Source organism: Vicugna pacos, chromosome 4 (assembly GCF_048564905.1).
Source record: "Vicugna pacos chromosome 4, VicPac4, whole genome shotgun sequence".
NCBI classification, from domain to species: domain Eukaryota; kingdom Metazoa; phylum Chordata; class Mammalia; order Artiodactyla; family Camelidae; genus Vicugna; species Vicugna pacos.
This window is the reverse complement of record NC_132990.1, coordinates 80,237,900-80,265,727: the sequence shown is the minus strand read 5'-3', so window position 1 is coordinate 80,265,727 and position 27,828 is coordinate 80,237,900. Positions and strand designations below refer to the sequence as shown.

At 52.0% G+C, this 27,828-nt stretch overlaps 1 protein-coding gene across 2 annotated transcripts in view; it reads right to left on the bottom strand.

The window, feature by feature from the left end:
• CACNA1B (calcium voltage-gated channel subunit alpha1 B) overlaps nt 1–27,828 on the bottom strand; it is a 171,072-nt gene that overhangs the window by 69,376 nt on the left and 73,868 nt on the right. For both annotated transcript variants that reach the window (XM_072960634.1, XM_072960635.1), the window contains exons 16-20: nt 26,465–26,582; nt 24,545–24,612; nt 21,451–21,557; nt 13,885–14,688; nt 12,703–12,920 (exon numbers count right to left, since the gene is read on the bottom strand). In XM_072960634.1, the coding sequence (XP_072816735.1) occupies nt 12,703–12,920; nt 13,885–14,688; nt 21,451–21,557; nt 24,545–24,612; nt 26,465–26,582 (1,315 nt within the window). The remainder of the gene's footprint in view (nt 1–12,702; nt 12,921–13,884; nt 14,689–21,450; nt 21,558–24,544; nt 24,613–26,464; nt 26,583–27,828) is intronic.

Below are 27,828 nucleotides of genomic sequence, written 5' to 3'. Positions count from 1 at the left end.
CATGTAAGTGGGAAAACAAACCTCTGAAACCTGCAGTATCAGACAGAGACGGTGTGGAGGAGGGAGAGTGAGGCGGGTCCTCCTGATGATGGAGCACGGACAACATCCACAGACAAGAGGGCCCACCCTCAGCAGGGAAACACTGAGAACAGGTCTGCCACCTGGTGGGTCAGAGCACCGCTTCTGGGACTAGAAAGGAAGGGCTTGGAAAGTACGCAGGACTGGAGGTGGCAACCTTGAGAAGACAATGGGAGAGGCATGCTTTCGTGGCTCAGGGGCGGAGGGAAAGAAGAAACAACTGTCTGACGTCCAGGGTCCTCCAGAGACAGGATTCTATCATAGAATAAGATAAACACTCCCCACAAGGCACCACTGAAAAAAGAAGCTGGATTTCATTGTAATAATAGAAGAGGAGGTTCTTGAACTAGAAATCAAATAAGCTGCCAATCCCCTCTCCTACTCTCCATAAAATCAAATGTAATTTTTGGTCCAAGAAACCGTGACATACTTCCCCATTATCAGAAAAATGAACCCAATATCCATACAAAGTTTCTACAAAAGAAAATATGAAAGTAAGGATGAAATTTTTTCAGCTAATAAAAACACTCCAAAAAAAAATCTGCAAAGCAGAGGAAAACAATAACATAACTTTCCAACATAAATTAAATATACTTAAACAAGCAATTTTCGATAAGAAAAAACACCAAAAATCATATTCAAAAGCTCCAAATAAAAATGTATAGACAACTAGAAGATGTGAAACGAGAGCTGACCAAACTCAGGAGAGAAATAGAAAAAAAAAAACAAAACGACAAAACTGAGAAATGAAGTTAAAGAGAAAAACAAAATTGTCTCAGAAATCACAAAGAGATAACAGGTAAGTCCAAGGGAAAACAGGTATGGCTGAAATTATAACAAAGGAACAAGAATGCGGCAGTGAAATGAGCCAAGAGAGAAAACACGAAGTAAGGAATGAGTTTTCAAAAAGTTAAGAGAAAAATTCATATAGAAGACAGGCAAAGTGGATTTAACATCTGTAGAGCTGGAATGTCTGAAAAACAAAAATTAAACTATGTATTAGAACTAACATTTGAAACTGTAATTGCAGAAATTTTTCCTGAAATGAAATAACACCTATTAATCGATTTTTGACAAAAGTGTCAAAGTAATTCATTGGAAAAGAATATCCTTTTCAACAACTAGTAATGGAGCAGATGGGTATGAATTGGCAGGCGGGGGATAATAAGAACCTCAACCCCCATATACAAAAATCAACTCAGGACTTAAGCCTCTGGAAAGATGTAACAGAAGTACGTTCTTCCATTCACCTTACCAAGCACAACTAAAAACACTGGACACCACATATAGGGCAAACAGAAGATTCTGAGAGGTGGAAATAAGGCAGATTTGCTAGGGATCTTGGGGCCTGCAGAATGACACAATAGGTTTTCTTTTCTGGGTTTTCCTTTATGCCTCATATATCCTTGGTGCTGGAGAAGCCAGCAACCCTGAAATGCCAACAGGCACAGATTTTTAAAAGCCAGCTGTCTCTAGTGATAGGACCAGGAAAGGTGTGCAGCCCATCCAGGTAGGAAACTCATAGACAATAACCATTCTACTGACATCACAGGAAAAACTGCAGCTCTACCTCCATTGATATGAGCAGAGAACAAGGGGAGAGCCTAGATTTCCACCCTCATCAGCCTATAAGAAGGTATCCCAAAGCCCCTGCTGAGGTGATATCAGAGAGAGCCAAGTGGGTGCAGGGACTTTCATACCCACCCTGTGGTACAAGACTCCCAACCCATGAAATGTCAGAAGAGATTACATGGGTAGCCTGGACTTCGATTCTTACCAGAGGCAATGCGGCATCTCCTTCCTTTCATTTGCTAGAGTGAATCCCAGAGGAAAGTCAGGACTTTTACCACCACCCAGAGGTAAAGAGGTCAACCTGTACTGTGTCGATGGAGGTCATACAGGGAGTGGTAACAAGGCCTCCCACCTCTCCCAGACAAGATGGCATCAGTGGAGGCACAGTAGGGAGCCAGCCTCCCAGCCCAGCTGAGTGTCTATGGAGGCCAAGTGGAGAACCTGTACTCTACCCTACTTGTGAGCAATGAAGCAGCCCCCAACCCTAGCCCTGCTGGAGTGGTGTCACAGCAGCCCAGCTACAACAGAAGATTTAAATAAGACTCAGGCCCAAAACATAATACCAAAATGTCTATGTTTCAATAAAAAATCACTTGTTATACCAAGAAACAGGAAAATATCAATTTAAATGAGAAAAGACAATCAATAGACAGCAAAATAACACAGATGCTGGAATTGTCTAGCATCCACCATAGAAACGCTTCAACAGACAGTTAAAAACACACAAAGAAAGAGAAAATGTACGGAACCAAATGTAAATTATGGAACTGAAGAATAACTCAACAGATGGGTTCAACAGCAGAATGGAGAGCACAGAGGAGAGAATCAGTGAACTGGAAGACAGAACAATAGAAATTACTCAATCTGAACAACAGAGAGAAAATAGACTGAAAAAAGTGAACAGAGCCTCAGGGACCTTTGGGACTAAAATGAAAGATCTACCATTCATGTCAACAGAGTCCTGGAAAGAAAAGAGAAAGAGGGCAGAGCTGAAGACATATTCAAAGACATAATGAATGGAAAATTTCCAAAATTGGCAAAAGACATAAACCTACAAATTCAAGAAGCTGAGTGAACCCCAAACAGGATAAACCTAAAGAAACCCATGACAAAATACATCATAATCAAATTTCTGAAATATAAAGACAAAGAAAAAAAATCTTGAAAGCAGGGAGAGAGAAACATCTTACCTATAGGAAGAAAACAATTCGAATGACAGTGGATTTCTCATCAGAAACCATGGAGGTCAGAAGGATGAGGCACACGTTTTTTTCAAGTGCTGAAAAAAAAAGAACTGTCAACCTAGAATTCTATACCCAGTGAAAATATCCTTCAGGAATGAAAGGAAAATCAAGACATTCTCAGATGAAGGAAAACTAAGAGAATTTGTCACCTACCCTAAAAGAATGCCTAAGGAAGGTCCTCCAAACAGAAAGTAAATTATGAAAGAAGAACTATTGGAATACCAGGAATGAAGGAAGAAAGAACAACAGAAAAAGTAAAAATATGGGTAAATACAATACACTTTACTTCTCCTCTAGAGGCTTCTGGGTTATGTTTGATAATCAAAGCAAAAATTTAACACACATTAATGTGCGGTCTAAATATATGTAGAGGAAATGTTTAACATAACTATACTTAGGAGGAAAAAGAGAGGTGAGGTTTCTATACTTTCTCAAACTGGTAAAATGACAACCCCAGTAGACCAGGACAAGTCATATATAATGTAATATCTGGAGCAACCACTGAAAAACCAATATAAAGAGATACACTCAAAAATACTACAAATAAAGTGGAATTCTTATACATATGTATGTATGTATGTAAGTATGTATGTATGTGTGTGTATATATATATAAAACCCACAGGAAGGCAGGAAGAAGAAACCAGAGAAATGAAAAACAGAAAGAACAAACAAAACAAAAAGTAAAACAGCGGAGTTAAGCTAGAATACATATATTAATTGTAAATGGTCTAAATATGCCAAAAAAAAAAAAAAAGAACTGACAGAGTGGATGAAAAACATGACCCAATTATATGCTGTCTACAGGAAACTAGCTTAAAAGTATAACTATATAGTTAGTTTGAAAGTAAAAGCACGTACTATGCAAATATTAATTTAAAAAAACAGGGTGGATATATTTATATCAGATAAAGTAGACATCAGAGAAAAGAAAATTATCAAGTGCAGAGAAACACATTACACAATGATAAAAGGGTCAATCTTTCAAGAAGACAGCAATTCTAAATGTGTATATATTCAAGAAAAGAACTTCAAAATACATAAAGCAAAAACTAATAAAACTGAGAGGCAAAATAGACAAATCCCCATTTACAGTTGCATACTTGAACACCTCCTTCTCAAAAGGTGACAGACCTAGACAGAAAATCAGCACGCACACAGCCCAGTGGGATCCAACGGGATCTGACACATGACACTCCACCCAGCAGCAGCAGGGCACGTATTCTTTTCAAGCACAAACATAACACATACCAAGATGTGCCAGATCCTGGGCCATAAAACAAACCTTAATAAATTTAAAGCAATTGAAATCATACCGGATGTGTTCACTGAGCACAAAATAATCGAACTAGAAGCTAAACAGAAAGATAACAGGAAAATCTCCACACACTTGGTAACTAAATAGCATATTTCTAAATAATCTAGGAGTCAAAGAGGAAGTCTCAGGGGAAATTTTTTTAATGAAACTGAATGAAAATTAAAATATATCAAAATCTGTGAGACATAGTTAAAATAGGACTGAAAAGAAAATTTATACCACCTAATGTTTACATTCGAAAAGAGGAAAAAACTCAAATCAACCTAAGCTCCCATCTCAGGAAACTGAAAAAGAGCAAAATAAACCCAAAGCAGAGAAAAAAGAAAATAGTAAAGAGCAGAAATCAAATGCAGCTGGAAAGAGGAAAACAATAGAGAAAATCAATGAAACAAGAATCTGATTCTTTGAAAAGTTCAAAGTAAAAAAAGGAAGATGATACAAATGACCAATATCAAGAATGAGGTCAGGGCTGTCACTACGGACCATGAGGACATCAGAAGAAACACGGGACTCCCACAAGCACCTACACACACATAAGTCTGACAGCCTAAACGAAACGGGCCAGCTCCCCAAAAAGTGCCGACTAAGGCAGCTCACCTACTGTGACTAGGTAACATACCTGTACTAAGGAAAAATTTTAAATTCCAATAAAGAAATGCTTCATTGGAAAATTCTACCTAACATATAAAGAATTAACACCAATTCTATATAATCTCTTCCAAAAGACAGAATAAGGACTACTGTTCAATTCATTTTATGAATTCAGTATTATTCTGATACCAAAACCAGACAAAGAGCACAAAGAAAACTGTAGACCAATATCCCTCATGAATACAGAAGCAAAACTCCCTAGAGAAATATTATTAAACTGAATTCAGCAACATATAGAATAATTATATAGAATGACCAGTAGAGTCTGTCCCTCGGATGCAAGGCAGGTTAATATCTGAAAACCAATCAGTGTAAACGACCACATTACAGAAGACAAAGCACGTGATCACATCAACAGACGCAGATGGAGGAAGGCATCCTCCTCCCACAGGACGGAACAAGAGAAGGGTGCCAGTTCTCACCACCGCTCTCCAGCACGGCACTGAGGGTGCAGCCAGCGCAATGAGGGAGGCAAGGAGATGAGAGGCACACACATCAGGAAGCAGAAAATAAAACTGTTAATTTACAGAGTACTTGATTCTCTACATGGAAAATCCCAAGGAATCTATAAACACCAAGAGGATATTCAGACCAAAATTACACAATTTCTTTAAAATATGATGAAAATTAGGACACGCAATGTCAGCATCTATAGGATACAATTTAATTAGTGATCAGAGGAAAATTCATATCCTTAAATAATCATACAATACAAATTAAAGAATAAAATAAAGCAAATCTCCAACTCAAGAAGCTAGAAAAGGAATGACAAAGTAAAACAAAAAAGGCAGAAGGCCGGGAATAATGAAAATAAAATTGGAAAGCAATGATTTAAAAAACAAAACTAAGGTATATGTAAATTTAAATGCTGTTTTTTTAATAAAAATTCACAAAATTTATAAACCACTAACTGATCTTATTAAGAAAATAAGGAGGGGAGAAAACACAAATACAAAGGATAAAAAATGAGAAGAGGGAAAAAACACTGAACCAGAGGAAGTTTTTTTTAAAAACTTAGGGCACTTCTTTGCAAAGCTCTATGAACATACATTGGAAAAACTAGATCAAATGGATTGTTTCTAAGGAAATTGTAATTTACCAAACTGATCTTAGGAGGTAAGAAAATTTAAACAGACCAACGTCATAACGAAACAGAAACTATCAAAGAACTATCCTAACAAGCAAACAAAAAGCAAACCCAGATGATTTCACAAAGGAACTGTACCAAATCTTTAAAGACCAAATAATCCTAATGCTACTTTTAAACTATCCCAGAGAAGGAAAAGAAGAAAACTTTCTAATTCTTTTTGTGAGTCAATAACAGGTACACCCTACAGAACATCCCCCTGGGTAAAAGTCCCCAACAGATTGCTCTTAGTTTCATGTGACCCACACTTCAGTAGAATATATATATCTCTCATTCATGTTGTTGGGGTTTTGGGGGGCTGATGTTTAGGAAAGAAAAATGTATACATCCCCAAAATTCAGTACCACGTTCTTTTCAAACATGGGAAAAACTCTCAGGCAAGATTCCAAATTCAATTGGTCGGCTTTGAGAATCATGTGTGGATATTTTTGAAAAGTACAAGTTTCAGTGAAGGCGGTGTCCGAAGCAACTGCTTGTGAATAGTTATTTCAACTGTGGTGATCAGGAAACGATGTGTTAAGTGTTTTATGCCTAATGTGATAGTTTTTACTTTTCAGTGATTAACTGTGCTTTAGTTATATTTTAAGAAATTGGTTGGGGATTTTTTTAGTACAATTATAATACATTATAATATTTATAGTATAGTACAATTTTTCCCACTTAAAATAATGGGAAATGAGACTCCCACTATAACATTTGATTTTCAAAAATGGGTTAGTGAAGTTAAACAAAAGATAACTACAGAGCATTAATACCTAAACCTTATGATACTTGAACATAGTATAAGAAAGGTACAGAACACATCTCACTCTGAAGTATCAATCCAAAAATCCCCCACAGTATTATCAAACAGAATCCAACATCCCATTAAAAGAATAAATATGATAATCTAGTGGGGTTTATTCTAAGATTGCAAGAACAGTTCAAGATCTGAAAACTTACTACTATAAATCCCCAAGTTTAAGAGGAATAATGTGTGATCTCAATGGATGCTGAAAAGACCTTCAGCAAAATTCAAAGTCTATTCCACACAAAAAATACTGAAATAGAAATTAGCGAATACAACAACACGATTACACACACACACACACACACACACCTCTGAAGCCCCAAACCAGAACTGTACTTAGTGTAGGCAGAAACAATGTAAGGGTACCCACTAACTCCACTGTCATCTGACAGCACATTAGCCTGTGGTAATTAGGCAAAAAAAAAATAACAAAGAAAGGCCTAAGACTGGGGAAGGAATAGTTAGAACTAACTATATTTACAAAACTCTGTATTTACAAAACTTGAGAAAAAACACAGAGAATCAATACTAAAACTAATAAACAATTTGAGGATTCAGAAAAGTAGTCAGATACAAAATTGACATATAAAAGTCAACAGCCTAGATTTATGCTCCTAGCAGAAGCAATAGAACTTATACCAGGGAAGTAATATCAGGGACCAAATTAACCCTCCCACCAGTAACAACCAAAAGTACCAGGTACTAAGAGAGTGAAGAGACAAGTCACAAACTGGGAGAAAATATTTGCTAATCACATTTCTGATGAAAGTCTTACAACAAAAATATACAAAGAACCCTAAAACTCAACAATTAGAAAACAAACAACCCAATTAAAAAGTGGGCAAAATGTCTGTTTTCAGAGACCACAATGTAACAAACTAGAAATCAATAACAGAAAGATAAATCCCCAAATATGCAAAGATTTAACAGCACACTTCCAAATAACATATGGGTCAAGGAAGAAATTTCAAGAGAAATTTAAAACTATTTTTAACTGAATGAAAATGAAAACCCAAAAGCAATACTTAGAAGGAAATTTATAGCATTGAATGCATAAATGAGAAAAGAAGAAAGATCTAAAATTGATCATCTAGACTTCCACTTTAGGAAACTAGAAAAAGAAGAGCAAGTTAAATCCAAAGTGAGCAGAAGAAAAGAAGTAATAAGAACTAGAGCAAAAATCAATGAAACTGAAAACAGCAAACCAAGAGATCAACAAAACCAAAAGCTGGTTCCTTGAAAAGATCAGTAAAATTGATAAACCTTTAGCTAGGCTAAGTTTAAAAAGGGAAAACAAGAATTACTAATACCAGAAATGAAAGAGGAGACACCACTACTGATCCCATGGACATTAAAAGGATAAATAATTATGCAAACGTTAACCACCATATATAAAAATAGGTTTTAAAAAAACAAGTTTCTTTTGTATGGCACAGGGAATTAAAGTCAATATCTTGTAGTAACTTTTAATGAAAAAGAATATGAAGATGGATATATGTATACACATGCATGACTGAGACTGTATGCTGGATATGAGAAATAGGCCAGCATTACCCTAATACCAAAACCAGAAAAGACATCACAAGAAAACCATACACCAGTATCTCTCATGAACATAGATGTAAAAACTCTCAGTAAAATATTAGCAAAGCAAATCCAAAAAAGTATAAAAAGAATTACATTCCATAAACAAGTGGAATTAATCCCAGGTAGGTGAGGATGGTCCAACTTTCAAAAATCAATAAATGTAATCCATCACATCAACAAACTTAAAAATAAAAATCACAAAATCATATCAATAGATACAGAAAAAGCATTTGACAAAATCAAACTCAGAAACTTTTAGCAAACTAGGAATAGAAGGAATTTCCTCAACCTGATAAAGAATATACAAAAAAAACCCTAAACCTACCTACATCATACAAACTTGAAACTTTCCCACTAAGATCAGGTACAAGGAAAAGATGTTCCCTCTCACCACTCCTTTCTAACACCATACTGAAAGTCCTTGCTAATGCAATAAGGCAAGAAAAGGAAATGAAAGGCATGCAGATTGGGAAGGAAGATAAAAACCTGTCTTTCTTTGAAGATGACTTGATCATCTATGTAGAGAATTTGAAAGTATCAACAAAAAAATTCCTAGAACTAATAACTTATTTTAGCAAGGTTGTAGGATGTAAGGTTAACATACAAAAGTCCATTGTTTACCTATTCCAACAATGAACAAGTGACATTTGAAATCGAAAAGACAACACCATTTACATTAGCATCCCCCCAATGAAATACTTCAGTGTAAAATCTAACAAAATACGTACAAGGTCTCTATAAAGAAAACTACAAAACTCTGAAGAATGAAATAAAAGAACTAAATTAATAAAGAGATATTCCATGTTCATGGATGGGGAAGACTCAATATTGTCAAGTTGTCAGTTCTTCCCAACTTGATCTATAGAGTCAGTGCAACCTCAATCAAAATCCCAGCAAGTTATTTTATATCAGCAAAATGATTCTAAAGTTTATATGGAGAGGCAAAAGACTCACAATAGCCAACACTTCAGTATCGAAGAAGACCAAAGGTAAAGGGTTGGCACTCCCCAACTTCAAGGCTTCCTACACAGCTATAATAATCAAAAGAGTGCAGTTCAGTGAAAGAATGAACAAACAGATCACCAGAACAGAACAGAGAGCCCAGAAATCGACCCACATAAATAACAGTCACTTGACCATCGACACAGGAACAAAAGCAATACACTGGGAAAAAAAAGACAGTGTCTTCAACAAATGGTGCTGGAACAACAGGATATCCATGTGCAAAAAAAAAAAAGAACCTAGAGAGGCTTTACACCCTTCACAGAAATTAGCCCAAAATGGCCCACAGGTCTAAACGTGAAATGCAAAACACTGCTGTGGTGATCCTTCTTAAACACAACACCAAAAATATGACCGATGAAAGAAGTAATGGATAAGCTGGACTTCATTCAAATTAATAACCTCTGCTCCATGAAAGACAGCAAGAGAACGAGAAGACAAACAACTAACTGGAAAAGACATGACTGATAAAAGTCAAAATACACAAAGACACCAGAAAACTCAACAACAAAAACAACAACCTGATTAAAAACTGGGCCAAAGACCTAAACAGACACTTCGCCAAAGAAGGTATATTGAGGGTAAAAGAGCATATGAAGATGTTTCACGTCAAACGTCATCAGGGAAATGCAAACTAAAACAATCTGATACCACTACACACTTGTAGAACGGCCAAAATCTGGAACACTGACACCACCAAACGCTGGCGAGGATGTGGAGCAATAGTAATTCTCACTCATTGCTAGTGGGATGCAAAATGGCACAACCAGTTTGGTGGTTTCTTCTAAAACAACATACTCTTGCCATATGATCCAACCATCACTCTCTTTGGTATCTACCCAAAGGAGTTGAAAATTTTTGTCCACATAAAAACCTGCACACAAATTTTTATAGCAGCTTTATTCATAATTGCCAAAATTTGGAGGCAACCAAGATGCTCTCTGGGAGCTGAATGGATAAATGAACTGTGGTGCACCCAGACAATGGAATACTACTCAGCACTAAAAAGATATGAGCTATCAAGCCATGAAAGGTCATGGAGGAACCTTAAATGTGTATCTGTAAGTGAAAGAAGCCAATCTGAAAAGGCTACAGACTGCATGATTCCAGTTCTATGACATTCTGGAAAAAGCAAAATAGTTAAGACAATGAAAAGACCAGCGGCTGCTTGAGGTTGGTGGGAGGTGGGAAGGGGTGAACAGGCGTGGCACAGAGAACTGTTAGGGCAGTGGAAGCACTCTGTATCATATTATAACAATGGACACATGTCATTATCCATTTGTCCAAACCCACAGAATATACAACACCAAGAGTGAACCCTAACGTGACTTACGGACTTTGGGTGATTGTAACGTGTCAATGTAGGCTCCGTGTTGGTTTAAAAAAAAAAAAAAAGCACCGTTCTGGTGAGTGGTCCTGATAATGCGGAAGGCTATGCATGTGTAGGAGCATGGGGTGTATGGGAATCTCTATACCTTCCCCTCAATTTTGTTTTGAGCCTTAAACTGCTCTTTAGAAAATTGTCTCTTAAGTTTTCTTCAAAAAAAAATAAAACTAAAAACCAGGCACAAGATATATGCAGGCACCTCATCAAAGAAGATACACAGTTGAAAAGTCGGCATTAAAGGAAGCTGAACATCATATGTCATCAATTACAAATTAAAACAGTGTGATATCATCTCGCATTTATTAGAATGGTGAAAATCCAAAGCACTGCAACACCAAATGTTGGAGAGGATGTGAAGCAGTAAGAATTCTCATTCGTTGCTATAGGAATGTAAAATGACACAGCCAATTTGCTAGACCAGCTTCTTACAAAGCTAAACATAGTTTTACCACATAACCCGAAAAGTCGTGCTCTTAAGTTTTTACCCAAATGAGCCAAAAACTTAAGCATACACAACAACTTGAATATGAGTACCTACAACAGCTTTACTCATAACTGCCAAAATTTGGAAGCAACCAAGGTATCCTTAATAGGTGAACAGCAAGTAAACTTGGTACATTCAGACAATGGAATATTACTAACCACTAAAAAGAAATGAGCTATCCAGCTATGTGAAGACATGGAGGAACCTTAAATGCACATTGGTAAGTGAAAGAAACCAACCTGAAGAGGCTACAGGCTACATGATTCCAACCATGACATTCTGGAAAAGGCAGACTACAGAGACAGGAAAAAGGTCAGTGGTGGCCAGGGGTTGGGGGAGGGGCTACACCTGGACCCCTGTGGACAGAAGCCAGGTAGGGACCCTGGGCTTGTCCTCAAGCTAATCTGAAAAGAATCAGACCCGGGGGCTGATTCCTGGGAGTCTGGGAAGACAGATGCACTAGGACCTGTGCAGGTGAAACAACAGAACGGACCGGGGAAAGCTCTCTCCTAGGAAAGCAGAGAGGAAGGGGAGGCTAAGCAGCCAGAGCCAGCAGCCTCCCACGGTCGCACCCGGCCTCATACACTGGTCCACAGGCCCCAGGCGGGAGCACCTGAGCGAGAGAGTGGGCGCGTGCGTGCGTCTGCACGTGGACACGTCTGCACACACAGGCAGGCCTGGGCAGCGCCTGGTCTGTACCTGGAATTCCAAGTCACTTCTGCTTCTGTGGGCTTTCCCTTCCCCCGGGAATGTTCTCTCTATCCTCAGTGCTCACAGAACACCCACACACCTGCGCACAGTCCCCTGCCGGTCTCTCCCTCCTGGACAGAGTGACCTGAAGACAGGAACGGCACCTTGTTCACCCTGGACCCGCAGTGCCTGCCCACGGTCAGTAATGGAGTGGCGGCAAAAACCAGGACCTCGTGAGCAGTGTGAAGGAGGGACTGGAGAGAACGGGAAACTCGGGCAAAGGCCTGGGAGGAGCCTTAGAGCAGGGACCACAGAGCATGCAGGTGGGACGACCACCACCCTGAGACCCCAGCCAAGCCTGTGGCCATAATCCTCAGCAGTGTTTGTGCAACTATGAAGAGTCGTGACCATTTTGTGGACTGTCTCTCTGATAAGACTACAAGCCCCACAAAGGCAGCGAGGTCTTGCCCCCTTCTGCTGTGTCCTCAGCACCTTAACCCCATGCCTGGCACTTACCTGCTAACTTGCAAACATTTCTGGAAGAGAGGAGAACAGAGCTTAAATGCCATGTATCCTCTGGGGCACTGGAAAGCAAAGGGCCATCAAGGCACCAATGCTGACAGCAAAGGGCTTTCCAACTGGGGAACAATTCACAGTGGCATGCTGTGTCTCCACACAGCAGGAGGGAAAAGGGAAAGCAAACTGGGCCTGCACACGGTGGGTCCTGCACCGCTGATCTGGGGAGATACTCACTGGGAACAACCGTGGTCTCCCCGGGGGGGCCGGTCAGCGTTACTGGGATATGTACAGTGGTGCTCAGATCCGAGGGTTGACTGCCCATCCGAGTGACATTTCGCTGATTATCTGCATCCTCTGGCTGTTCTTCCACCTTCTCTAGACAGGTGCTGGGCAGTGCCTGCACAGGGCCCACACCCGTGACCCCACTGGCCTCCAAGTCACAGTGAGGCTCCCTGCAACCAAGAATGCACATCAGACTCTGATGCAACCCCAAAGTTCTATTCAATCTGCAAAACCCAGCTTCTTAAACCTCTATCCAGATCAAATAAATCCCTGGCCACCTCCTCTGTAGAGTTTTTATCACCTTATACACTTCAGTGTTTTTAGGTCTGAAAGGTGCCTAAAAGGGACTGACTCACAAGGCCAGGCATGGCTGACATCACAATATGTGTGAAGAACAGAACTGTCTGCAGAATGAAAAGCTTGAAAGAGCTCATCTCCAAGGCCCCCACCTGGCCCCCCCAGGCCAACAGCCCAGCACAGAGCCTGCACGCAGAGACAGCGGGGAGGCTGATCCTGAGCAGCGGCCCCTGGCTGTAGAAGGTCTGGGTGGTCCGTGCCCAGTTGTTGGTGAGACTCCTGCCATCAGCCTCGCAGCACCTGTGACCGCAGGGCTCTCACAGAGTCAGAGTCAGATCCAGGCCGATCCAGGCCCATCCAGGGACAGAGCTGGGCTGGCCTGAGGGGGCCCTTTCTGTGGCGTCCCCTGTGGCCTGTCCCCTCCCCTTTCACCACCTAGCCCCGTGCTCCCTGGGCTTCCGTCAGGCCCTCCTGACTCTTTCCTTCAGTGTCCCCATTTTCCTCTTCTCCGTGGGTCACTGTTCTTTCCAAGTTAACGTGTCCCAACCAGTCCCGACAATTTCCCCTTGGCCTTCTTCCTCCTGGGTCCCTTAAGATGAGGGCTGCTGTTCACTGAACACAACCCGCACCACTCCGTGGTAAGCTTTTCCCGTGTCACCCTTACAAGGCAGGCCTGTCAGCACCCCAGAAAAGGACTGAGGCAGAGGACAGGGATGGCCTAAACAGGGCCAACCCGGCCAGGTCTGCGCCCATAAGCTGCGGACGCAGCGCCTCCAACCGCGCGCTGGCCGGCCGACTGCCTCCACCACTCGCGGGTGTCCGCCTGCCGGGACTCACTTGGGCTGGTGGTTCCGGAGCTCCTTCTCCTTGTCGCCGTCCTCCACCTCGCCCTCCTTCTCCGCGGCCTCCTTCTCCGCATCCTCGTGTGTGGGCGGTGCCTTGTGCCGCGCACGGTGCCGCCGCGCCGGCTCCTCCCCGCTCTCCGCCTCCCGGGGGCCCGCCCGGGGGCCGCCGCGGTGCCGAGCCCGCCGCTCGCCTTTGGCCCCGGGCGTCGCGCCCTCCTTGCCCGGCTCGGTCGCGTGCCGGTGCGCGCGGTGGCGCCGGGGCTCCCGCTCGGCCGCCTCCTCCGGGGACCCTCGCCGGTGGTGGCGCCGGCCGCCGTCGGGACCCGGGCCGCGGCCGCGCTCGCTCCGGGCCTCCCGGGGGCCCGCGGCCTCCTTGCTGCGGCTGCGGTGCGGCCGCGCCCGTTCCTCCCGGGGCCCGGGCTCCCCGCCCTCCGCCTTCGGAGCGTCCGCCCGGTCCTGCTCCCCCGCCGGGGCGGAGGCCGGGGCCTTGTCCTTGTCGCGATGCCGGTGGTGCCTGCGCGGCGGGTCCGCGCCCTCGGCGGCCTCTGCGCCCTCCGGCCGGGCCTTGCCCCCCGCGGGCCCCCGCGGGCCATCCCGGCCCGGCTCCACCACGAGCGGTCGGTCCAGGTGCGTCTTCATGTCGGGCCGCAGGTGGCGGGAGGTGGCGAAGCGCAGCCGCTCCTCAGGGTCCATCTCGCTGTACAGCGCCTCGCAGCTGGCCCGCAGGTTCTGCAGCCGCAGCTGGCTGGCCCGCTGCTCCCACACGGAGCGCGCCTTGGCCGAGTTCTGCTGCCTGCTGTGGGGAGACCGGCATGAGCGGAGCCCCCCCACGCCGCACCCTCTCCCCAGCTCTCTGCCTCGCAGGGGAAGCCACAGATGGACACAGCGATGGAGGGATGGCAGAGGGCGCAGGAGGAGGGGACTGGGGAGGGCGGCAGGAGCCCTGGACACCCTGGCAGTCTATGCAGATACCCAGGGTAACAGAATCAGCACTGCCCGCCTCGGGGTTGGGGTTGGGGCACCCGGAGACTGAGAGTGCCAGCGGGGACCAAAGGTGCAGGGCAGTGGGAATGATCGGCACCAGCATGATGTGGCAGACCAGCTACCAGGGCGGGGGTGGGAGGGGTGGGGTTGGCCTGCCTGCCAGGAAAGCCAAAATGGGCACAGAAGAGGGCAGCAACCAAGTGGAGCAGGACTGAGGAAGAGGTAGGAGGCGGGGAGCCCCTGCAGCGCGCAGCAGAGAGCAGAGCTGCTCGCGGAGGGGCTTCTCCATCTCCACCCCAGCAAGGGAAGCTACTGGCCGGGAGACAGGGCTGTTGGAGAGGGAACCCTACAGGAAGCAGTCATCAGGAGCAAAGTGGACAAGAGCCCAGGGAGTGAGGGCCTGGGCAGCTGGCCCTCTCAGGAGGCTGTGCGAGTCGTGCTGGGACTCTCCCTGAGGTGGTCAGTCCCCCAGCTGGGCAGCTGCCCCTCAGCTCAATGACCATTTGCTCCCAGGAGCCCAGCCGTCAGGGCTGGGGCGGGAGGCATCACCTCTGGTGGTCACCAGTGCCCTCTCTGCTGGCTCCATGGAGAACCCCTCCCTACAGGGCTGAGAGCTGCACAGTCCACGAGCCCTCTGGTGTCAGGAGTGGCCCGTGGTCCAGGCTCTGGCCTCACTGCATAGGCTTCCAGAGGCCTTGCCTGCCCTCCAACCTCACCCCACGGCCACACGTGGGGTCCACAGCCCAGGGTGCACGGGGAGCCCTTTGCACTGTGGGGTGTTTGCTGAATAAGGCCCCCAGAGTTGGTGACCCCAGCACCACCTTGGCCAAGTGGAAACCTCCTCTGAGGCCAGTCTCATCCTTCAGCCTCTGGAGATTTCTGGACCCCTGTCAGGGCAGCAGTGGCAGGATAAGAACAGTGACGGCTGTGGCACCTGGATCAGCGGCCACTGTGTCCAGCCCTCACAGCTACCTCAGGGATTCGGTGCTGCTCTTGTCCCCATGTCACACTGAGCCTAGAGGACGTGGCTCACAGAGGGTCCACAGTGAGTTGTGACGGAGCCAGGATCGGACGCATGCAAGGGCAAAGGGGGAAAGTGCCTAAAGAGACGCAAGGCTTTGTCAGGCCCCCACTGCACAGACAGCACAGCCTGGAGTCACGGCCGAGGGCCCTGGCCACTGAGCACCACCGAGTCCTGCCCCTCTGTAGGTCTGGTCCAGGCTCCAGGGTGGGGAGCCGTTTCTGGGGAAGCACTTCGGAAGTATGAAAGCACAAGAGTGGATGCCTGTCCTTCACTGGGGCCCAGATGACATGTGGGGGACAACTGCCAGCCCCCTGGCCATCCACTGACCCACAACCTTTGATGACCTGCCTCTCCAGCATCAGAGCCATGCTGCCCCAGTCCTGAGGTCACCTTGCAACAGACCCACCTTCTCTCTCTTTGGCTTCAACCCAGAACCACAAGGAGCCACCAGGCTAGCAGGCTCTCCTCCTAACTTCCCAGGGGCAGCCTGTGCCACCTCCCTGCTGCGGCTCTGCCTGGTCCTGGTCCTGCTCCTGCTAGGTCTCTGCCTCCCTGGGCCCTCGCACCACCTAAGACTGTCTGCACCCACCGCCCCCCAGCAGTGCCGCTGGCTTCCCCTCTGGATGTGTCTCTGAGTCTGTGTGCGGCCTCTCCGCACCTGCCCGGTTGCTGTTCTGTCCTTGCTCCGTTGGCACATGCAGCAGTGTGGCCAGCACCCATCTCTCACTCTGAACCTCTCCCTCACAAGCAGCTCAACAATGTGAGTATGGGCCCGCCACCTACAGTGCGGTGTGGCAGGTGACTCTGATTCGGGCAAAGTCCTCCTCTAAAGGGCTCTTTAAGGAGCCACAGGGCAGGGCCACCCCACGAGGTTCCAGCCCCAGCACAGACGCCCAGATGCAGACGCCGTGGGCGGGATGCCGGCAGGACTCAGAAGAAGCCTCTGTGGTGTGGCCCTGCTTCAGGGTCTCTGCACAGAGAAAGCCGGTCACCCATCGTCACCCACAGCTGCGACAACGTGCAGCCACCTGGAGCAGCACCATCGATGCATCGACACATCAGTGCAGCACCATCATGAGATGTCCGCGTCCCGTGCCACCCTGTGAATCAGTCATTCGGTATCCAGTGCTCTTTCCCCAGGGACATCAGGGGCCCCGAAGCCAGCGGCTCCCAGTGCTCGTGGGAGGGCCCAGCCCAGCTCTGTGCTGACAAGAGGGAGCAAAGGGCTCAGGGAGGCAGGAGCTCCCACCACTGCTGGGGCACAGAGGGCCCCGGCCATCTCCAGGGACCTCTCACCTGCAGGGCCTGGCCTCACCCTCAACAAGGAGCCCCTGGGGACAGTCAGGCCAGAGTCACCCACAGCAGAGCCACCCTGGGGTTTCTGTGGCTCTACCTCAGGCTTCAGCTGGCCTCGCAATCAGACGGCAGCTCTGCTCCTGACTAGAACAAGGACTTCCTAAGGGCCAGAGACATCCCCGCCCATGTAAGGGAGTGCAGCAGGAGGACCCACGACTGTCCTAAGTGAACCCCTGATGGACGCTCTATTCAAGGCAGCCACGAGGAGACGGCCCACAGCGGCGCCCAGTGATGGTCGCCTCAGGAGAAGCAGATCTGCTCAAGACACCAGAGTGACCGCACAGGGACAGACAGCAGACAAGAGGACGGAGACCAGGAGGGAGAGGAGGGGCGAAGCTGAGAGAGCCTGACCCCGTGAGCAGGACACGGGGACGTCAGGAAGTGTGCCCACCACCCCGGCCAGGCTGCAGACGGCTTGCCAGGAGCTGCCCCCGAAGCAAGTGACTTGAAGTGGGAGAGCGAGTTAGAGGCGGGGGTGCTGCGTGTAGTATCGTGAAGCCACAGGCGGGGGTCGTAGCAGAGAGACTCACGGTGAGTTTATGCTGGAGACGGATGAGCTGCGAGATACAGTACCTCGTGTTTGCTTTACAAAACTGCACATGCAAGAAACAAAACAGAACACAAGTGAGAACACCAGAGAGCCCTGCGAGACACTGGACACGCGTGAGCCACGCCAGACCAGGGCGCGGCTGCAGCGTGCATCTGGGCAGGAGGCCGGGGCGCTTCTGTCAGAATGGGCGCCAGCCAAGACCTCGGGGTGAGACAGAGGCTGAGAAAGAGAGAGCAGCAGGCAGAAAAGCAGCCCCAGGGCAGGAAGATGAGCAGCGTCACCCTGGGGCCTGTCCACAGCGCGCGCGTGCACCCCCGGAGGGCAGGGGGGCTGGGAAGGGCTCACACCGCTTGTCCCACAGCCCCAGACGGCCCCCACCAGACTTGGTGCCTGGGGACACAGCGCCGGGGAGGGCTGAGCCTGCGGTCACCTGGCCTCCAAGACAGAGCAGAGCCGGCTGACACGAGGGCCTCCCCTGCCTCCTGGCTGCCCTACTCAGCCCCCGGCTCCGCAGGCTCTAAGACGGCTGCTTCCAGCTCACGTGGCCCTTCCCAGGGGCAAACAGGATCCATCACCAACCCGCCTCCCCCTGAGTGTCACTTCAGTCACTTCCAAGTGTCTTTCTGGAAGCATTTCCAAAACCAGTAGAGAAACCAGAGATCTCTTTACAATTGTTCCCCTTCAAAGTAGCTTCCCCCAGGGAGGGCCAGGTGGGCCCCAGCCGTGCCTTCTTAAGGCTGAGTCGACACACTTGTAAGGAGCTCAGAGCAACTCACTCGCCTACCGGCCCCGAGTGCAGACACGCATGGGTGTGCAAGGGAGTGAGCAGATCAGTGTGTGTAGCCGAGTGTGTAAGCTTGTGAACGAGTGTATGAGTGGGTGTGAGCTGTGAGATTGTGTGAGGTTATGAGCATGTGTGCGAGACTGAACACGTGAGAGAGCGTGTGAAGGTTAAGAGAACAAGGCTCAGAGTGAATGTGGATGTGTGTGAATGTGAACCTGTGGGTGCGCATGTGTGCGTGAACATGTGTGACTGATTTTGATCATGTGTGATCGTGTGTGTGATCGTGTATGAGTGTGAATCATGTGAGTGTGGGTGTGTGATCGTGTGTGACTGTGATGTGTGAGTGTGAATGTGTGTGATCACGTGTGTGTGATCATGTGTGATCATATTCATGTGAGTGTGGATGTGTGTGATCACGACCGTGTGAGTGTGAACGTGTGTGATCGCGTGTGGTGGCATGTGAGGGAACCGCGTGTGGTCCAGCCCTCACAGGTCCCAGTGATGGTGAGGCTGACACAGCCGAGAGAACCAGGGGGACCACACCAGCCTGAGTTCCTTCCCTCCCAGGAGCCTGACGTGAACATCCCCTGAGGCCGACCGTGGGGGGCGCAGGTGCCCTCCAAGGTGGGGTCCTGCTCGGAGCCTCGGCCCCTCGGGCACAGTCGATGGAGCCTCTTAGACACCACTGGTGGCACCCTCAGCATCCGAGGCTCCCAGAGAACACGTTGGCTCCGTCCCCACCTCACAGACCTCACAGCGTGGCTCAGGGGCCAGGTCAGGGCGGGGTCCCTCGGGGGACTGCTCTCCCATCACCTCAGCCCCTTGGGCATAGAAGTGAATGGGGGGAGGCAGGTGCTGCCCGTCCATCCCACAAGACTCCCCAGGAAAGCAGGAAACCGTCGGGGCAGACAGGACAGAAGGACACCAGGAGCAGCGTCTCTGGCCCTCCGAGTTCTCAGCAAACAATCACACGACGCCCTCACACCTACCACCCTCCACGCCCTGGACCAGGCCCCCCGTGGCAGGGGATCTACGGGGGTCACGTCAGACTGACTGCGTGTCCCAGAGTGGGCTGAGGACATGGCCCACAGCTGGCCCAAGAAGGGGAGGCGGGGCCGACACCTGGACTCACCCCAGGCTGGCCCTGACGCGGATCGGCCGCGCCAAGCCCAGGACCCGCTGTGAGGCGGGGCACCTTCCTGTCCCCCGGGAAGCCCATCCCAGAGAAGAGGAGCACCGCGGTGGTGAGCGTGTACACCCGAGGCCGGGGGTGCAGCCCTATGGCCTTGCCCCGCACAGCAGCCTCCCGGACAGGGTCGGGGTGGAGGGCCAGGAAGAGCCCCCAGCCCCCTTCCTGGTATCCTGACACGCTACCCAAGTTGTGCCGAGGTCTCTGCCCAGTTGGCAGCGGACGCCCCACCACACCATCCCCAACATCCCCAGGGTGCATGGGCAGCCCTGGGCTGCAGCAGGGAACACAGGACAGTGCGCTCCCCTCCAGGAGAGGGGCAGACATCACACCGAAACCCCACAAGGCCCACGTGAATACACGGGTAAGTCACAGGCCCCCACCATGTCCTCTGCACAGCAGACCACCAGCAGCTGGCACAGCTCAGAAGGGGCCGTGGCAGGAAGTCGGCCGCATCACAGGAAGCCCAGGACCAAGCCGACCGAGGAGCTGCCCTGGCCAGACAACAGAACTCCAGAACAACTGGGCACTGCGCCCCAGGAGCTGTGCAGTGGTGGCTGCTGTGTCCTGCCTGGCTCCCTGCACCCCTCGCACCCCTGCCTGGGCTCCCAGGGCCTGGAACCTCCTCTCGCTGCTTCTCCCCCAGCGGCCCCGCTCTCCGCTTGGCTTAGAGACAGGTCCTCTGCAAACACCCTCCTAGAAAACAGGCCGTGGCCCCGGTGACTGCCGGGTGAGACCAGGGCTCAGACGCACCCTCACACGTGTGCGTGCACACTCCCGCTCCCCCAGATGCACCCACGTGCCAGCACACACTCACCGTGCCCAAGCCTGTCCCCACAGAGGGGCCCAGGCAGCCTGCTCCCTGACCCCAGAGCGTACAGGAGAGGGAGGCAGCTGTGGGGACGGGGCCCAGGGACCAGTACGGGAGACGGGCGTGCTGGGGGTGAGCGCGGGGCTGAAGGCAGGGCCAGCAGCTCCAGGGTGGACTCGGTCTGGCCCCAGGCCCTTCTCTGCTCCCGTGGTCACCCTGGGACCAGGCCTTGGGCCTCACTCCCCTGCCTTCCCCCACGCCTCCTTCCCCTGGGGCTGATCTCCCGCAGCCCACTGCAGCTTTTGGTCCTGGGCTGGGCACTCGGTCCCAACTCCCAAGTCTGCAGTCCCCCAAAAGTGCTTCTGCAACGTGCCGTGAGGCTCAGCTGGACCTCGGGGCGACCCGAGTCCCCCACGGAAGTCTCGCCCCACCGGTACTGCCTCTCATCAGAGAGGCTCCCTCTGACCTCTGTCCCAGCACCAAAAACTCAGGCCCTTTTGGAAACTGGGCTGATGAAGCACTACTGTGAGTCTGCTGGCTCACAAAACATTCTGAAACGCTGCACAACAGACGCATTAATTCCTAGCTCCCTGCCCTGGGGGTGCCCGTGGAGCCGCCCAAGACTGCTGAGGAGCAGACGCCTTGAAAACACCACTCCCACCCACAGCCCGGCCACACGCGCCCCAACCCCAGCGAGGAGCAGGCTTCACCTGGTGGTCTCTTCACCCAGAGGTCCCGCAGGGGAGGGGCTCTGTCCCAGCCAGCTCCAGCCAGGGCCAGGGCCCTCTGAGGAAGCCTCAGGAAGGAGTGGGACTCCACCGCAGCCCCGCCACCACCCACAACCCGCTCAAGAGCCTTACGCGGCGATGGAGATGTTCGCGGCAGACATGGGGCTGACTTCGGCCACCTCTTTGGCCTTTTGCAGAGCCAGCTTCTGATTGGCTGCTTCTTCCATCTCCTCCTCATCCTGTTTGAATGGACAGAAGCACACAACCAGCTTCAGAGTGCTGCGTCCACCCTGACGCCACCAGCTCTTCCACCTGGAGCCCCGAGTCTTTCCCGTCCCCTGAGCTGGCGGGGCCGGGCAGCTGGCTCCTCGTTAGCACAACCCCCCACGCGCCAGCACTGAGCACCAGTCCCCCACGAGCTCTCTAGTGGCCTTCAGGGACCCCCTTCTTCACTGCTGCTCAGGCGACAACCCCAAGGTCTCTGTCTCAGCACTTGCTCCCCGAGCGCCACCTCCCAGAACCCACAGCTGACGACGGCCCCACCTGGAAGCTCCAGCCACAGAGACCCAGCTGCTGCCTGGACCCTCCTGGGTGTCAGTCTCCAGCACTTCAGAATCATTCCATCCAAATGCAAACCCATCCCTCCTTCATCCCCACCAGCTCCCCTCCCCTGAGCACTTGGAGAATCAGCTTGGCTCCAGAGCTGTGAGCGAGGGCAGGGGGCAGGGCTCCACTGCCCAAAGAAACTGTCCCTAGGAGTGGACAGCAGGGCCATCTCACAGCCCAAGCCTTCCCCCTGGACCCACCAGACCACATCTGTCCACCTGTCCACGCTGTGACTGAGCGGCCCCTCCTGCTCCCCTCACACCTGGACGGCCACGTGCAGCACCTGGCCCTGTGTTCCTGTCACCACCGAGTTCCTGGGGAGGACTCCATGGCTCTCTGCCACCAGGGCTGGTGTGGCTCATGTGTGCCCTGTCTCTGCTCTCCCCATGGGGAGGGGAGTGGACATCGGGACAGACCCTCCAGCCCCAACTCCACATCATTAGGCAAAACCAACATGCTCTGCTCCTGGGATCCAGATAAGCAGTTCCAGGCTGAGTCCACAGGCCCCGGGAGGAGGCTGAGGTCTCCATGTCGTCCAGCTGGACTGCTGGGACCACCCTGACTGCCCCCATCACCCCAGTCCCAGGCCCCCTGGCTCTCCTGGGAGCCGGCGTTCCCCACATGTCCCGGAACGTTCTTGAATCTGCTTTTAGAGGCGCAGAAATGGCACAGTGTCCTCTGTCATCTGCCTGCAGATTTCTCACCACGGAGAAGAGACCGCCAGGCTTCAGGCCCAGAGAGGAGGGAAAGCTACATCCACCTGAAGCTCCAGGGAGCCCTTCCTCCCGCTGCGGACTCCACCTGCTGTGCGGCCCTCTCATATCGCTTCACTGGGTGTTCTACAGACTCGACCTGGGTAGCTTCGACTTCAGAAAGTCAATGACGCTGCAGTATATTTGTGGGAATATAAAGGAAGGAGAGCCCAGGAACTCCCCGCAGCCTGACAGACAGGCCTCTACCTGCTCCAACTCCCAAAGAAAGGGAAGTCCTGAATTAGGGCAGTTTGCCCCCAGGGGCCTCCACACAGGGTGTCTGTGCACGGAGCGGGGCCCAAGGACATGGCTTCCTCAGGGTGTCCTCACCCACTGGCAACCTTGAAGAAGCGGTGAGAGCTTTGAGCTCAAGCTCACTCGCCCCAGGACAGCTGGGGTCAGACTCAGTGCTGCTGGGCACCCCTGGTTCACGTGGTCCCCGAAATCCTGACACCAAGACGTGCTCTGTGAGTGCACTGGTACCCCAGCCCAGGCAGCCCAGCCACGTCTGGAGAGCAAGGCTCAGTCTCAGCTCTGGCTGACAACAGACACAGGCAGGCCAGTGGGGTTCCCGAGCCCTCAGAAGCCAGCAGGCGAGCAAGGGAGGACACTGCCCCGGCCCACCTGGGCAGGGGAGGAGGAAGGCTGAGCAGAAGCAAAGGAAGGCACACCGCACGGACTGCCTGCACCTGGACACCTGCACAGCATGCACTGCCAGACACCTGCCTCTCTGCTGCCGGCAGAGACATCCAGAAGCTGCCTTCCTCGGGGAAGGCCTGTGCCAGGCCCCAGGATGGGGACAGGGCTGAGAGTCTTGGGATGCGCGGGACTGGAGTGGACCGGACTGTGTCAGACACGCACAGGTGCAGCACAAGCGGGAGTCTGCCAGGGACGGCGGGCACCAGCGCAGACACGCCCACAGAAAGGTGCACACACAGGCCGTGCCAGCATACAGAGCCGGCACACGGGCGCCTGCAGGGGCCCTGACCAGCAGCAGCGCCCTCCGCACCAGAAGCCGGGCTTGTCAAAGCACCAGCCTGAGGCTGAAACAGCAGGCAGCCAGCTGCACTGACCAGGGCTGAGGGAGGGAAGGTAACCAGGCAGGGGGCTGTGTCATCTGGGGGGAACCACAGGGGAGACATGTGCAACCACATCCCCCACCAGGCCCAGGGGGGAGTGATGAATGTTAGCTGGCTCCCACTGGGCACAGCCTGGAGAGAGAGCTATCCTGCTGGGGCACCAACCTGCTGAGAAGGGCACAGCTGCTCCCCCACACACCAGCCTGGCCAGCATCTGAGGACAGCACCGCCCACGGACTGTCTGGACTCAACCACTTACACCAGAGACTGACCACAGGGCCCCCTCACGTCCCGGGGACGAGCACGGGGCCCCCTCACCTCCCGGGGACGAGCACGGGGGCCCCCTCACCTCCCGGGGACGAGCACGGGGGCCCCTCCCTGCCCTTTAGGGTCCTCAGAGCTTGAACTCCCACCTCATGACCCCTCTCATTTCTGGGCTCTCTCGGCTGCACCCCGTCAGCCATCTCTGGCTCCCATACCTCCTCCTACCTTCCTGGCCATTCTCCGCAGGTCTTGGCTTCCCCCGGAGCTGCCCTCACAGTCCTCTGCCTTCCTGGCATGGTCTATCTCCTGGCTTCCTCAGCGTCAACCCCCACAGCCCTGGTGTCAGCCTAACCCTGCCCATTCAGGACCTGGAGAGACACTTCTAGACAGTGGTCACATAGCCCTTAATCCAGGACATGGCCCTCCTCATGGCCCTCTGGCCTCATCCAGGGTGACATGGACTGACCCTCCCACCCCAACTGTACCTGGGCTGCAGGTGGCACCCCAGCCTGCGCACCTACGCACCTTGGTCAGCTCCTGCGCATTGGCGAGGTTGTCCACCGCAATGGCCAGAAAGACGTTCAGCAGGGTGTCTGGTTGGCCTCAGCTAAGGAAGGGAATACTTCTGCCCCACATCCTCTCACATGGTCATACCAGGGCTTCCTCCCTGCTTCCCAGATTCTGACCCATGTTCCCTCGCCCCAGCCCCTCCAGCCTGTCATCCCCAGACACAGCCCCGCCCGGCCGCCAGGGCCCCGTGGCCCCCGGCCCCCACCAGCTCCCTTCACTCCACCTCACACCATCCAGCCTCCCCTAACGCCCACACAGCCCTCCCCCTCCCAGCCCCTCAGGTCCGGCTTTCCAAGCCGGAAGCTCACACTGTGTTGGATTCATTTGTCTTGCCTCCTAGGACGGCACAAGGACTGCCTACTTCTGCCCCCACCTCTCCCCAGTTTCGGGCCAACGGGAGAAGCCTCCCAAAGCGCACCTCCCGCTTTCACAGGCTGCACACAGGCTTCCCTGAGCAGAGACCCCCAGGCAGACCTGGGCTCACGGACACCTGCCGGGGTCTGCTCTCTCCCTCCTTTCCCAGAGTGGAGTCCTGGGACCCCTCCTGGAGGTGCCCTTCCTCCAGGGTAGCAGAAGCAATGCCGAGCCAAGCCGACGGCAGACCGCAGGGGCTCTGCCCCCGCCAGTCCCAGGACGCCTGCAGCACCGGTCAGAAATGAGGGGACAGAGACCACAGAAGCTAAGTAACTCACCAGGGCCCCAGAATCAGCAGGGCCCAGTGGCCCGGCACAGGGGGACTGGTGGTGGGGCCTCCTTCCCACCCAGCCCCAGTCCCTCTCGGATCTCTCCAGGGTCAGGCCCTGGTGCTGCCGCTGACCCGAGTTGCTTGTTTTCCTGTGGCTGGAGCTGCCGCTTCCACAAGTCCACCTCAGCACCAAGCAGCCCTGTCCTCTCCTGTGCTCCCGGGACAGCCCCTCTCCAGACTGTCCTCTACCCGGCCCCTGGGCTGCACCCCCGCGCAGTCCCTGCAGACACAGGCCCTCCCCAGCCAGATGGCTGCCCTCCCCATTACCTCGCTCCCCGGCGTGCTAACACCAGGCAGGCAGTGCTCTGCCGTCGGGCGTCCTCTGCCCACTCGATGCCAGCAGCCCCTCCCCTCAGTCAAACTCGCCAGTCCTAGGGGCGTGTGCCCGTGCCAGCGGGTCCTCCACAGAATGGCTGCAGCCGTCCGCCCAGGGGCTCTGGGCCAGTGTGACCCCTGTGGGCCAGGCCCTCCGTCTGGCAAGGAGGTGCCCCCGAGACTTAGAGGCACCGCCTCCAAAACGAGCCTGCTCAGGGCTCCAGCAGAGCCCGCAGGACGCTGAGGCTGGGCGGCCACCGCCTGGCACTGACCACAGCCATGCGCCCGCAGCAGCCTCCCCCGGCCCCAGAGCGGGATGAAGGCGGTGACCCTGGGGCCCAGCCGGAGAGACACGCAGAGGCAGCAGCCCTGGGCTGGCCCTGACCCCAAGGCCCTCCCTCCCATGCAGCCCCTGAAACAAGCCCCAGGGCCTCTCCACAGAAAAACTGTCTACGTTTCTCTGCAGGGGAGAGGTTTTTAAAAGCCCAGTGACAAATCTTAATTATTGAATTAAAGTCAAAACAAAACAAAACAAATGGCTGCCCTCAGGGTTCACAGCCCACGCCGCCCCACAGACTCCTTCCTGACCCGCGGACCCCTCTGACCACTCTGCCCAAGCTGACTGCGATCCCCACCCCTGTTCATCCCCACCTGCAACTCATGCTTCTTCCGGGCCCAAGCTCGGGCAGCATCTGGACGAAACTCAAGCTGACCCTCAGTCATGACGCACCCTTGACAAGAAGGACCCCACCCCAGGTCCTCCTGGGGGAGGAAGGGGAGAGGCGGCCCCGGCCAAGCTCTGACCAGAAGGATACAGTTTCCAAACAGCGTCAGGACGATGAAGTAGAAGGACGAAAACATGCCTTTGCTGACCCCACCTTGCGATTCGATCCCGTGGTACATCACTGCGTTCCAGTCCTCTCCGGTCAGGATCTGCGGGAGGGAGAGCACCTGGGCATGCCCGCACCACCACCCTCGCCCGCACGCCCGCGGCCCCACGTGCACGCCTAGGGCACGAGCTTGCGGGCACACGTGCGAGCGTGCACACACAGGTTTTACATGATGGCACTTCTGGAGGCCAGGCTGGCCCAGAGGCCTCAGAAAAACTCCAGGACGTGGCTGCTGGGCTGGGTCAGGCCTTACAAGATGCATATGCTCTGGGTTCCAGCCAAGAATGGAAAGGGAGCCCCAGCAGGAGAGAAAGGCGAGGAGACCAGAGGCAGCAGGTCCCCTCCTCCCAGAGCCGCCCAGTCTCTGGTCACTGTCGCAGTTGAGGAAGCTGAGGCCCAGGGAGGGGCACAAGCCGCTCAAGGCCAGACGACAGCCGCGGCCTTGGCCCTCCAGGTTCCCACCGGCCTCAGCCCGGTGGGTCCAGGCTACGAGCATGGCCAAGTGCAGTCCTTGTACCATCAGGAAGCACGTGTCTCTTTCTTACTTGTATTTTGAGGAAAGCGCAAGAAGAAAAGAGAACAGACATTCGTGTGCGCACACCCAAGACGGAAATGCTAGCGTTCTGTCATATTGGCATCAGGCCCCACTGCCCATGGTCACTCCCGACAGGCACCCCGACTTCGTCGTCCTACACCACCACATGACACTCGTGCATCTATCAACAAAACACAGCACAGGAAAGAGTCAGGCTGCACACCTCACTCTCCAGCCTGAACCTTCACTCTGTTGTATCTTTGAAGCTCATCGGTGTGGACACGCGCACGGGCCCACTGTTCCTGGAAACTGCTGCACAGTTCCTGCCACATACTCACCCATCTTCCCCGACAGGAACTTCCATGGCCTTTGCCAGTGTGTCTCACTGTGCGCACGACGTCTGTCTGGACCTGGTCCTGCTGGTTCGTGGGCGCTACACACCTCTGACGTCACTAGACGTCTCCAAAGTGCTTATCCAAGCAACAGTCCCACCAGCAACGCAGGCTGCGTCTTCCCCACGGCCTCATCTCAGCTGTGGCTGGTCACACCCTGCGATGGTTCTCGTCTGGTGGGGGTGAGCGGGCGAGTGAGGAGGCTGGACATCTGCTCCTGTGCTCAGTGTCTGTTCAGACCTCCTCTGCGGCCTTCTGACTCTGGCTTGTGTTTCTGACAGCTTTTCTTACTGAGGTCTTTAGGTGCCCCCGTGTGTCTGCTGCTCCCCTCTTTGCTTTTACCTGGTTCTTGTGTTATGAAG